Source organism: Balaenoptera ricei, chromosome 5 (assembly GCF_028023285.1).
Source record: "Balaenoptera ricei isolate mBalRic1 chromosome 5, mBalRic1.hap2, whole genome shotgun sequence".
Taxonomy (NCBI): Eukaryota; Metazoa; Chordata; class Mammalia; order Artiodactyla; family Balaenopteridae; genus Balaenoptera; species Balaenoptera ricei.
The window spans coordinates 97,921,263-97,935,676 of NC_082643.1; the positions used below are offsets into that span (position 1 = coordinate 97,921,263).

Below are 14,414 nucleotides of genomic sequence, written 5' to 3' on the forward strand. Positions count from 1 at the left end.
CAGGACGAGTAAAGAGAATTTTAAATTCAATATTTAGGAGGCAATTTTAAGGAAAATATGTAATTTCACTATTTAATTTTTTTAAACAATCAACCAGTTTTAAAAGTACTTTACTTACTAATTCTTATAACTAACTTAACAGTGTTTAGATTTTTTTCATTGTGTTCTAGGTGTGGTGGCAGACTACTTTACCTAGTAATCACCACAAAAAATCCTTTCATGCTTTAAAAGCTGTTGTTAAATTAATTAAATAGTTAATAGTGAAATGCTGTTCTGTTGGATTTTTGGATTTTTTTTTTTTGGTAACTTTTGCATCTTCCCATTAACAAACTGCATAGGAAGCTTTTTAGTAACATTTAAATCTCAGATGTAGAGTGTAATCTGTTTCAACTAAGGCTGTAATAGCTTTTTGAGTCATGAGGTATAGTGAGCTTTCTGTTTAAGAAACTTTAAAAGTTACAGTGATACATTTGAAATAGAAATAACATGTATAAAATCTAAAAGTATTTTACCCAAATATAACTTATCTACTTGTTTCAGATTTTAAGTTTTTATCTAGAGAAAAATTAATCTTGTGGAAATATGGGGTATTTGTGTTTGGAAATATTCTTGCTGCTACAAATTTCCTTTAAAGGGGTTGACTCTTTTATTACTTGTTTAGCGGTAACGTCACTTTTCTACTAACAAAAACTCCTTTAGGATTTGGGTATTTTATATAATGGAACTCTAATTGTAAAAAAATTATAAGTGTTGCTCTGCAAGCACCTGTCAGAGGACTAGCAACATCATGAGAATATTTTTACAAATACTGAGTTAGGATTTTATGTTCTTGGAAGGTCTGCCCGTTGAGGCCACCGTATGATTGACACATTGTCCTACCAGGACTATAGCGTTTGCTTTGATAAGGAGCAACTACTACATCTCACAGACTTAAAAGAGTCATAAGCAGTGATGTTACCTAAGCAAGGAGTATAATAAAGGAGTGGACCCTCCCCTTCCATAGCTGTGTGAGAGTCTCTCATGCATCAGTTTACCATCGTTTCATTCCATCCATCCAGGAGACTACACAGAAACAGAGAGGACTATGTGGAAAGAAGTGCTGAGTTTGCAGATGGTTTGCTCTCAAAAGCTTTGAAAGACATTCAGTCTGGAGCACTGGACATAAATAAAGCAGGCATACTTTATGGCATACCTCAAAAAACTTTACTTCTCCACTTAGAAGCCTTACCAGCAGGGAAGCCTGCATCTTTTAAAAACAAAACTCGAGATTTCAATGATAGTTACTCATATAAAGACAGTAAAGAAACTTGTGCAGTGCTGCAAAAAGTAGCCTTGTGGGCGAGAGCTCAAGCAGAGCGCACAGAAAAAAGTAAACTCAATCTACTTGAAACCTCAGAATTAAAATTCCCAACAGCTTCCAGTTACCTCCATCAGTTAACTCTACAGAAAATGGTTACTCAATTTAAAGAAAAAAATGAAAGCCTACAATATGAAACACATCCTACTGTACAGTTAAAAATTCCTCAGCTACGAGTAAGTTCTGTTTCAAAACCACAACCTGATGGTCCTGGTCTGCTGGATGTTATGTATCAAGTTTCCAAAACCTCTCCAGTCCTGGAAGGATCAGCTCTCCAAAAACTGAAAAATATACTCCCTAAACAGAACAAAATAGAATGTTCTGGGCCCGTAACTCACTCAAGTGTTGACTCTTATTTTCTACATGGGGACCTCTCTCCTTTGTGTCTTAATTCTAAAAATGGAACAGTTGATGGAACCTCTGAAAATACTGAAGATGGGTTGGATCGAAAAGATAATAAGCAGCCCAGGAAAAAACGTGGCCGTTATCGGCAATATGATCATGAAATAATGGAAGAGGCTATTGCAATGGTAATGAGCGGAAAAATGAGTGTTTCCAAAGCACAAGGAATTTATGGGGTACCTCACAGCACTTTAGAATACAAGGTAAAAGAAAGATCTGGAACACTGAAGACTCCTCCGAAGAAGAAACTCCGATTACCAGACACTGGGTTATATAATGTGACAGATTCAGGGACTGGCAGCTGCAAAAACAGCGGCAAGCCTGTGTAGATTACTTGTTAGGAAAACGTGTGTATGTGCGTGTGCGTGTGTGTGTGCGTGTTTGCGTGTGTATGTGCACAAGTGTGTATTTGTGTGTCTGTATACACACATGTGGGAATTACAGATGCTCACTCTGACAGGAGACATGACATTTTACAGTTCAAAAACCACTTACATGCCTTTTGAAAAAAAAGTTTTATTCAGGGTTTTCACTGTGGACAGAACTATATAGTTGCTTACTTAATTCTGATAGTTTGTATTTAATCCTTGTATAAATAGGTGAAAAAGATTCAGGTTTTCTTTAGTAGTCAATAGCATAAAGCATTGTGGGAAAACAAGTAATTGTCAAGTGAAACATTTTTATTGGTGGAAGACCACTCCAGCCATTCAGTTGAACCATCTTATAATGGAAATATATTAATAGTTTGTAAACATTTTTGCATAGCATACTTACATTTGTTGTAAGTATATCAAACAACCAATCAAAGTTTAAACAGACAGCTATCTCCACACTAATAAAAATTAATATATACAGTATTAGTACACTACAGTGCATTCTATGAAATATGAAATGCACTCAAGTGCATCCACCAGGAATAGAAAAGAAAACCTTAAATGATATGTATAATGAAATTTAATATTTATCATTTAATAGTTGATTTAGCAGGAAGTTGGGGTTTATAAGGTATATACTTTAAAAAAAACTGACACATAGTTAACCCCAGCAGCTATAGAGTCCTTTAATGTAAGATGGAATACTAAGAACAAAAAGTAATTTAAATTTAATTATTAAAATAATTTAATTTTGTTTTTCATTTGAAAAATAAGCTAATGTGTAAGGTTAGAAAAGAAAGTTGGAATGCAACTTAGAGCATGTTTATAATGTGCACAGAAAAAGCTTGAGAATGATAATTTTGGTTTAAATGTGCTGGTTAGTTGATGTTATGACTACTTTAAATTTTAAGGATTGTGACACACTCCTACTATTGAAAAACCTCAGTGTAACTTTAATATATTTGCTGCTGTGACATTTCAAAACATTTTCAGTTTATCAAAATGAATTACAGATTTCATTTTGGTGGGCGATACATTATCATTTTGCTAATAACCAAATTTGCAGTTTGTTCAGGGTCTTGAATAGATTTACAGATATTTAACACTGAAGCTGTTTTGAACTTTCAGTAATGTAAACTCTCTACTAATTGGGTAGTTAGAAGCTGGGCAGTGCATTTTAACTTTTACTAGACTCATAAGAGAGACCAGTAATTTTATATAGCAGTTTCAAAATGTGGTTCAGAGTATCCATGTTGGATTTATGAAGTATGCAGTTTTAGTGGTAAAATGTTATAAAGCATGTGCCTCCATAGAAAGAATGGGGATTTGCTTCATAAATTCAAAATTCTTCGAGTGCCCCTTTTCTCTATTAAAATTCAGGTTCTGATCATTTTTTCTAACCCAGTTTTCCTAAGTCCAAAAGGAATACTTAAAGCTGAATTTAAAAAATAAGTGCACCTTGTCAAATACATGTGTTTTTACACTTGTGTTTGTGTGTATCTAATAATCACATATACATGTAATACTAAAGAAATTTTCAGCTATTACATTTAAAAACTGCTTACATATCTTTAAGGAAACTGAAGAGTGGGAAACTACACAACCGAGTAGTTATTTGGTCTCTTAGATCCATACTGAACCGTCTTCAGCTATTAATGTTACCTGCATACTAGGGTATGAATCCTCTTGCTTTTTTTTTCCCACTAAGAAAGTATACATAATAGATTGCAAAACAGCAGATGTCAGGGTCATCTTTCTTTTTAAAGAATTAAGCCATATTTTGTGAGGGCCAGAACTTGGATTATTTAATATATTTCCCCTTCCCCCCCCATTGAAAAACAAAGTTAAAGTAAATGTTTCAACACAATTTTATTGACCTCTTTATACAGAATTTTACTTGCAAGAATTTGGGGGCTTGAATGCATTACATAATATTTATATTGTATTGAGCTTTTTTATTCCTCACACTATATTTACATTAATAAATTGATTGAGAAGTTTATAGTAAAGGGATACTTACAGAACACTTTTATATCATTTAAAAGATGACCTGACCAAAAACTTTACAGGATTCATAAAATCAGGGATCATTTTGCTATTGACTTCACAGTGATCAGTAGTTTTATAGGTAATATTATAGTTAATTTGCAGCATTTTAGTACTTGTATTATTTATTTTTGGTCAGAAATAGTAAATTAAATATTTTTTGATAGTTTATAGGTAATGATCAACCCATAACTTTTAAAAGAAACAAAATGTTTCTAATTATTGAGTTAACTTTTGATTATACAAACTAGGAAAGGCAGGGAAATTTATGGGTTCCCCTTCTCCCCAATGATTCTATTAAGATGTTCTTTATGTTAAACTTTCAAAGTACTTTATAAATTTAGTTACCAGTTACTACTTATTAACTGACAATTTTCTGAAAAACCCAGTTTCAGCAGACTTTTAATGAAGGTGAAAGCAACCCTTATGTGCTTTCTACTTATTTGAATGTTCCTCAAGTATTTTATATTTAAAAAAAAAAAAAAGGAAAAGAAAAAACAGTGCCTCTGTTTTTAGAAAACTACTGCTCAGTAAAGTTGTTTAAACCATTTCTGGTAGCTAATGACAATTTTATATTAAATTGTATACTAACTTTAGTGAGACGGATTTTTTTAGTTGTTTACAGTACAAATACTTGTATTTGTTTTTTAATTGCAGTATTTCCATTGTCGCAGTAATTTAGTAAAACTCTGTGGCTGCCTTGATTTTGACAGATTTTGTTAATATAAACTGATTGTTAGGCAATTAGTTATATTTATGCATAAATCAATTGCACTATAATTCATGAATTATTTATTACAATATTTTCTAATGAATTCATGTATCTGTCTTGTGTTGTAAATGTACTGTAATTCTGTTTCTACTTTGTGTTGTTATATATCTAAATCTGATTGTATGAATTTTAATTGTTCAGTTAACGTGTTTCTAGGTTGTAATTTGTAGTAAAGCACTTCAATGCTTTTGCACTTAAATTTACAACACTGTTGGTGTGTGATTGATTTACTCATTCAGTAAAAGAAAAAAAAAGAAAAGCAAAGAAAAAACTGACTACACTGGCTTCTTTGATTCACTCTAGGAAGCAGTTTTATTAATATTAATATTAGAAATTAACTTTCTCCAAAGACAACTATTTCAACAACAAAACTTGTAATGGCAAAATGGATAGAAACTTACCAAAAAAAACCCAGAGTTTTTTTAATATATAAATCAAACAGGAAAAGGTTAGAAAAAAATTCTAGCATGAAAAACAAGGGAGCTGTGAAACATACAATTTTAGAATCAATTGAGAATAAATTCTAGATTGGAGGCTTATGTGTATTCAACTATTTACTTACATATTAGGTTTTTCTTTGAGATTCTAACATACAAGAAATATGGAAAAGAAAAAAATTGAAGGCAAATAAGCATATTGTGGAGTTTTATAATTTGAGAACTTAGTTATCTAATATCATATATATCTATCTATATATATATATATAAAATCTTAATACCTGAATATCTAATTAGTAACTTTTAAAAGCTGTTCTTCATACGGCATTAGATAGAAATTACTGGCCACTGTGGTATTTTTGAGATTTTTGAAGTTCCATTATTAAAAATAATAAGTATAGACTTCCTTGGAAAGTCAAAAGAGAGCTATAAAAATCAGTGGTTTTCAGAATAGTTAACACTAGTCATGAATTTTTATTATTTCTACTCTAGACTTTACTAACAGAAAAAAATCATTTGAGCCTTTCAGGAACTGTTATGAAAGCATATTAATCTTTAAAATATAGTGCAATGTATTTTTCTGAGAAACATGTAAAATCTCTTTATTTAGTCACAGATATGTTTAATAGGCCATAACATAACTTTTAAAGAAACCTGTTGGAAATGTGTCTATCAGAACTTTTGGGGTTTTCTTTTGCTTATGTGAAAATTAATAATTTTTAATTTACTGAGAAAGAGTATAATATCACTTATATTTTCTTATTTGATAGTTAACATTTACTCCTGCCTTTGTTCTCTACATAGGTTTCTTGAATTATCCAGTAGTGAGTCTTCAGAGTCAGTTCAATTATTTTACACTCCCAACCATGAAAACATTTACAAAAAATTATTTTCAGAAAAGAAAGGATACTGAGGTCATGTCCTGTCTTCATCTGTCTAGAGGTGGCAGTGGACTTAAAAAGTTTTACTGTAATTTCGTATTTCTTATCTCTTTGATAGCTACTTTATGTCAAATCACATGCTAGTTTTAGTAGTGAAACATTGGTTGAATCTAGTAAAGATACCTTTTTTCTAGAAAAATTTTGATCTAGTTTGCAAAATTTGCTTTGTTGTTTTTGTTACTCAACGTAATTTTTATAAAATGGAGATAAAATATTGCATACTTATCTGTGAAACAGGGTAAGCCAGTTTTAGGGAGGAAAATTTTTTAAATCTCACTTTTCGTTTTAAAAGAAAAATTCTTTAATTTTTAATATTCATGAACATAATAACCCTTTATTTAAACAAAATACAATGTTCTATAGCAATTCATAATCAGCATATTTCAACTCCAACCCTAAATAAAATTTCTATAAGTTAGGAACTAACAACAACAAATATAAGAAATCACAAGTGGGAGGCTATTTTCATGTACAGAGTTTGGTGATATGTTTAATTTAAATAGATACTTTTCTGAAACAGAATTCTTTTAATATATTTTTATTCTTCTTGCTGCTGGTATTGGATTAAAAAGCCTTTTGTAGACCTCTACATTGGTTGCTAAGTAATCCTGGGTTTTAGTTAACATTAGATGTATGTTAGTTTTTGCAGTGGGACATTTTCCAGCATTTGAAATTAAATAATTAGGTAAGTAATGCCTTTAGTTTTGATGTAATTAATTTAGTATCTAAAATCAATTAAAAGTAGATTTCATTTTTAAATAGCTTCAATTTTTATTTTCTTATTAGGTTAAAAGGCCTGCAGTTTAATCTTAGAAAAGACATTCTGTTATTTATATGAAATCTAAATCCCTTAATTGTGACTATGCAAAACTTTTTTATTCATAATTTTATTTCCACTACCTTGAAAAATATCTATTTTAAATAAAGATAAGAAAGATTTTCTCCTACATCTTATTTTTCTTATTTGTACTAATATGGACTGATAACCATCAAAATAATTTATAAAATGTCAACTTTGCAAAAATTTTAACTCCTTCTGAAGCACTTTACGTTAAATATTCTTAATATATCCAAAGCACTAAACATTAGCAATCTCTAAATATAATCATATCTATCATCAACAGCAGCTTTTATATCACAAAAAATAGGGCTTTGCTTTGACTCATATTTTGTCATAGGAAATTAATTATCACCAGTGCTTCATTTTATTTTTGCTAAACAATAATGAAGATGTCACTATTGCAGCTCTCCATAGGAGTTAGGAGTCCAGCAATACCAAAATATCTTTTGTACAAACTCTGTTAAAATTAAAATTCCTTACGATATTAGTATTTTTGCTGTAATTCATTTTTTGTTTGATTTTTATTTTTAGTTCAACTGTTGATGCAAAATCAGAGGAAGCTACTAAAATGGAAAAAGGAAAATCAGCATTAAGCAAAGTTTTGGAATCTTTGTGCATACATCACCAGCAACAAGTTTTGGCTATGTTGAAATTTCTAGTCCAAGAGCAGAATGCTGCTTCTCTTTGCTGTTGTAATACATCATATTCTGTGTCTTCAGAATCTCAAAATCCCCTTATTGAAGATGATTTAGATGGGCTATTCTGTAGTTGTGAATATAGGCTGGCAGAAAGAGGGTATTTACACAATGAAAGACAAAGCCCTGGTTTTGTGCCTCTGCCAGTCTGTATTAAAGATATACATTGTTTATCTTGCCAAACTGTAACTATTGAACACATTAAGACAGTAGTGAATAGAGGAATTGCAAACAGTTATAATTCTCACAGGTCTTGTTCTGGACTGTTACCAAACATTCATTCCACAAAATCAGCCTTTCAGACTCCTCTTTCATCAAGGGAAATATGTGATGTTTCAGTAAGTCTTAAAGACGTTTGTAGATCTCGAAGTCCCTCACCCCCACCATTATCACCTGTACAGACTGAAGGATTTGAAAAATTGAAAGATGTCATCTCAGAGCTTTCAGCCTTAGAAAATAACATACTTGAAACAAACATTAACCAGCCTCCATCTCTGACACCAGCAGAAATAAGCAGTGACAAAGATGATCATGAAGGTAAAATGCATAAAACTAAAAAATCCAGTAACTCTGATTGTTTGCTCTTGGAAGACAGCAATAATTGTACTACAAATCAAGAAGAAGGTGAAACTACTGTAATTTTTCAAGATTTAATGGATCGTATCAATGAAAAGTTAAAATCAATAGAAACGATAGATATGACAAACCTTATAAAATTATCTAGCAGTGATTGTAATAGAGATAATGATTTAAAATTGAGAGATTTAATAACCTCTCTCTTACATAATGCAAAGGCCAGTGATTACAGTTTTATGGAATTACTGAGTCAACATGATAAAAAGGTAGAAAATAAAATTATTCAGACAAGATTTCGAAAGCGTCAAGAAACCTTACTTGCAATGCGCAACTCTCCTGATTCACCCATATTTAGAAGGCAGTCTTTACAGATAAAAAGAGAACTTGCTAGTCTTGATGATAACTTTATAAGAAAAAAATACACTGAAAAAAATCCAAGGAAATTTATGTGCTGTGATGAACTATTTTCAGCGGACAAAGAAGAATTCTATCATTGCCAAGGGCCTTCTTTACAAAATTCTAAAAGCCTTCAAGATAATCATCATGCAGAAACATTTTCACCAGATTATGGATTACAATCATTGCAACTACCTCTTAATTTAGAAACTAACTTGGCTTTTGATGCATTTTCAGAAAGCTTTAAAACAACTTCTGAGAAAAGGAGCATAAGAAGATCACAGGAGAAATCTGTGGCTGGAAAAAATTTTTTGCAAAATCATAAAGAGAATCCAAAATTAGAGAATATTCAAACTCCTTTGAAAAGTGATGTCCCTGGACTTTTGAGCAGAACTAAACGAAATATTGTACCTCCAGGGTGGTATTCTATATATGTAACAAATAATTATATTTTCAAAAAATCCCCTAAGGCCAAAAAAGCTTCTGACTCTACAAAAAAAAAAGATCCAGTAAAAAATATTCAGATTGAAAGCTCACACAATATAAATTTAAACAAAATTGCAATGAATTCTAATTTACAAGTTGTTGTGGAACGTTTGGAAGATACAATAAATATGGCCAAAAAGTCTTGGAATAATCAGTCATTATCGGAAGGATATAAAGCATCCAAGAAATTGATAGAAATTGATGGTAAAGATCAACATGCTGGTAGAAATATGACTCTTACTGTAAGTAGAATGACATGCAAAGAGCAGAGTTTATCAAAATCCATAGTGGCATCTCCCAATATTAAAAGCAATCATATACCTGCAATAGATTTGAATAACAAAAGACTTGATAACCAGAAAAAGTCATCTGTTTTAAATACAGGTAGCTTGATTTCCAGTGTTGAAAATGTACCAACAAAATATGAAGCCATTGAAAGCTCTTCTTTTGCCAACTATTCTAGTCCTATCAAACTCATGTTTTTATCTGAGGTTAAAAGCAGTGAAGGAGTCAAATATACTTTAACTTCAGTTGGTAATTCTGAATCAAATCGCTGTCTTCCTTCGGAAAAACGACCAACTCATCAAGTAAATGAAAAAAAAAAAGAAACAAATGAGAATACCCCAAATGCTAACTTTGAAAATTGTAGTTCTAATCTTAATGATAGTGACGGTCTCCAAAAAGAACTAAACAAATTTAATTGTGCAAAAGAAACTGCAGAATCCTCTGCAGTGTTTACAGATGATATGAATAGTGATAAGCCACAAGAGGAACCTAAGGAATATTCAAGCAGTGCTATTGATTCATCTTTTAAAAGAAAACCAGGTAGACCTAAAAAAATAGGTCCCCAGGTTGTGAAACAGATTAAGCGACCAATTGGAAGACCACCAAAACCTAAAACTGACCAAACGGACATCACCATTTGCCAAAATCAGTCCTTTAGTGCTGAAAAGAAAAGCCCAGAATCTCTCATATCAGAAGTAAAAGAAGGTATATATAAAAAGAGTATTATAGTAACTGTTATTTATGGAAGGTCAAGAAGAACTAAAAGGCATGTTTCTGAAGGAAGTGTAAGCATAAGCAATGGTATGTCTTTAAATAATAACATTGCTGATTTTCCAACAGAATATAATAGTCTCAGAAATATTAGAGAATATGAAATAGACTCGGGTGAAAGAATAAGTGCTATTTCAAGTCTGACTACTGAAACTGAGACCTTGGGGTCTGGCTTTGAATATGTTAGACCTATCAAGAACAAGTCTGTGATACCTCAACCTTCCAAGAACATTATTCGACCAAATCAGAAGTCTTTGGCAATAATTAGGAAGCCTGGTAGACCCGCAAAAGTGAAAATCTCTGGCATATCTGTGACTATTAATAGAATTTCACCTCAGGAGAGAGAAGTAAGTATTAGCAGCTGCTTACCTCCTTTAGAACAAGAGAATATATTAGAAAAAAATCTGCCTGAAGTAAAATATGATAACCAGTGCACCGTGGATACAAGGCACACTGAAGCTGACGAATTTAAGAATGGATCAAAAAGTATGGTTGCTACTATACCTTTGAGACATTCTATTAGGGATCGAAAACCATCTCTGCATTTCTTACATTCATTAGCATCTTCTGGTTCACTTATTTATAGAAATGCTCTGCTCCATAAATCATGTAAACTCCATTTGCAGAAAGGTAAATGTCAGAAGGACAAACATAAGCAGTCAAGGATTAAAATAGCTTCCAAAGGTACACCAGGAGCTAGAAATTCAAGGAATGCAAAAAAGCGTTTGGAAGATAAGTTAATACCCATTTCTGAAGTATCCTTGGACCCTATAATTTCATCAAACCCTTTGCTCAGGTGGTGGGCTGCTTCTACTTCAAACGATTCCTTATTAGAGGAATTAAACAATAGATTTGAGCAAATAACAAATGCTTGGTTGCCCGTGAGTGGAGATGAAGCTGAAAATTGTGTTCATAAAAAAAGAGAACACATTGAAAATGATAACTTCAAAATAGCAAGCCCTTTGGACACCTGTTTTTTAGAACTTGAAGTTTCACCTGTAAAAATGCTTTTTCGGAAAAAGTATGATTTGAATGAACTCTGTACCTGGTTTATGCAAACAACAGAAACACAGTCTCTTTCACTAGTTAGAAAAGCAAATGCACGAAACCCTTTGGAAGTAATAAATACCAGAGGAATTAAATTAGGGACCAAATATTCTGATTTTAATACCAGCCCCTTCAGAAAGCACTTTAAAAAATTTGCACTATCTTCTCCTTCAAAATCAGCAGGGAAGTTGCATATACTGCATAAAATGGTTAGCTCTCCACTCTTAAATGTGAAAAGTAATTTAACACTAACTAGGTTAAAAAGAACTGAGTTTAAGAGGTTGCGACATGAAAGGTGGAGAAGAGAGGGAAAGCTGCACAGCCGTGGAACAGGTGCTTGGATCTCTAAAAGGAGGAACTTAAGATTTTTTTGCCAGAACCAATTTTTGAGTAAGACTGAGGGAGGAACAAATGCTGACATCCCACGCCAAGGAAAAAACACTGTAGATAATCAGTTGATTTTGCCGCCTAAGGTCAGGGATGACTTTTTGCAACAGAGGGTGGCAATGTCTGACTTCAAAACACATGGTAGTTTAGAGAATAAATTTAAGTCAGAAGCAAAGGAGAATGGAACAAACTGCAGCCAAAAAGATTTTGAAAAGGGCTCAAGACTAGGAAATGTATGTCCAAATAATTGGAGGTCAAAAACCTTAAAAGATTGTAGAATATTTTTGAGGAAGATCAACTATCTTGAACACAGAAATACTTTTAAGTTAAATACAATCATTTACTCTCCTGAATCTGTTAACAGTGGAAGTAATCATCAAACTCACATAGAAGACTCAAAGCACATTACCTTAAGATCCCATTCTGCTAGGCAAAATTCTTTTAAAAAGCAATCTAAAGAAATAGAAAATGCTAAAGCAAATAGTCCTTCAAGCAATAAATTTCCTAGCCAACTTGACAATAGTAAATTAAATAAATGTGTTAACTATGACAAGAATCCTTCTGATAATTCTGAAGTTCTTAGCAAATTGAACAAAAGAAAAAGACCACCATGGAAGACCACAGAAATGTCAACAAAAAGACATAAACGGCAGTCTTGCAACAGTGGACAAATGGCAAACTATTATTCAAAATCCCAACTAGGTAAGTTTTTCTCTCCTTAATTTTAAAGTTTCATTGTAGGTGCCTTGAGTAAAGTATGAGATAATGGGGAGAAAAAGAACAGCTGATTTAGTTTTATTTCCAAAATATTTGGACAATCTAATTTCTTGGCACCTAGTATGAAACTCATGAAATTAGGTGCTGCTCAATGTCCCAGTGCACTTCCCCACATCTAAATGTGTCCAGGATTTCAAGCAAATTAAAGTATATTTGAGACATAGAAAGCTTCTAAAAATATTAATGTGAACATTACCTGCTTTTGCATCTAATAGTTCTAATATAAAATATAGAAAAACGGTTTGACAAATAAATATGCCCAAGTAACTATCTAAAAATTAACTACTACACTACAGGCTAATATATATTTATTGTCTTGATTTGAGACCATCTGGAAGGAAGTAAAAACTATCTCATGGCTAAATTGATAAAGACTATAACATGTAACAATCCTAGGGTATCAGTCTCACATTCACCATTAAGTTGTTAGGCCCTTTGGTACTACTTTGGGAACCACTTTAAGATTTTATTTATTTAAAGAGTGTCAAGGAACAAGATTTTTTTTCCAATAAATCAGCAACTTGTTGAATAGTTTTTTCATATCTGACATTGAACTAGATTCCATGGATATAAAGGATTTCTTTACGGAGGTAATCCATAGCCTAGCAAGGGAGAAAGTCGTATACTGGTAATTTTAAGGTAATGCTAAATTCAGAATGCAAACTGAAATTACTTTACCAAGTAATTATGGACTTTACTCAGTTATACTGACCTGACATTGGTGCCTCAGGGAGACTGTTACCCCTAGAACCTAGCAAAAATTGGGTGTAAACACTGTCGTTGCCATCATAGCGAGTTCAAGCTCTGCTTATTGATAGGTGCTAGACAATTTAGGATAAGTAAGAGTGTGGTAGTGCTTGTTGATTACTCCCCTGACGTGAAAGAGTGCCGGGTTACATTTGGAAATTTAAGGATATTTTATCATATGGTTGCATTGTTAACATTGTGTATTTTAGGGGAGTCTTTTGTGGGGTCCAGAAGGTATTGGCAGCTTTATTTTTGTTACCTTTTTAAAAAACTTCTTTAAAAGCTAAAAAAACACTCTCAGGTCTTAAATTAAAATATTAAAAGCAGTAATTAAACTCAAGTTTTAATAGGTTAAAAGATTATTATGACCCCCCAAATTCAATTACTTAACTGAATAACTTTATAATACCTATTTCAGTATATCTAACGTAGTGATTTAAAAATTTTAACTATCTAACATTCAGTGATTAAAATTTTAAAGGTGGTCAAATTAGAGTCTCCATTATGAAAGATGAGTCAAATCTAAAAGTAATGCCCTTTGTTTCTTGCCCTAAGGATAACTAAAACTAATATTATAACAAATAGTATGTCAGGGAAAAAGAGGGAAGAAGTCTGATAGTTATTTTTTTAAAAGAACTTATAATTCACCTAAAAATATTCACACATATTTTTAAAAGACTGCCATGAATGGAGAATAAAGTGTAGTGTTTCATTTTTAATTCTTTATACCATCCTCATTTCATACTAAAGGTAGTTTACATTGTCATTTTTCAACAGAACTGTATTTTGTTCCTTCCAGCTTCTTAACCATTGTATCTTTCTAAGGTATAAGTGTAAATTTATTTTAATATGGTTCTTCATCTCACTATAAATATGAGATCACCCTAGAAAAATAAGATGGAAGATGCCTAATTATTACTTTTCAAATTAATTTCAAATCCTTTTGTGACATTTAAAAAATTTTTAATATCATATTAAGAGTTGTTTTTCACCTTTTCTCATTTTAAAAATTACTAGTAGTAGTTCCTGTTCTGCTTAAAGTTTTACTTATCTTTTACTGATAACTTTCCTTCTTTA

At 31.8% G+C, this 14,414-nt stretch overlaps 1 protein-coding gene across 7 annotated transcripts in view; it reads left to right on the top strand.

Moving 5' to 3' along the window:
• Positions 1–14,414, top strand: part of LCORL (ligand dependent nuclear receptor corepressor like) — a 179,302-nt gene that overhangs the window by 148,755 nt on the left and 16,133 nt on the right. For 2 of the 7 annotated variants that reach the window (XM_059923274.1, XM_059923275.1), the window contains exon 7: positions 1,059–4,212. The exons of 3 other annotated variants lie outside the window; for them this stretch is intronic. In XM_059923274.1, the coding sequence (XP_059779257.1) occupies positions 1,059–2,088 (1,030 nt within the window). In that variant the 3' untranslated portion in view covers positions 2,089–4,212. Of the gene's footprint in view, positions 1–1,058; positions 4,213–7,701; positions 12,516–14,414 lie in introns of those variants that run through there. 2 more of the 7 variants (XM_059923273.1, XM_059923281.1) reach the window with 2 other exon arrangements.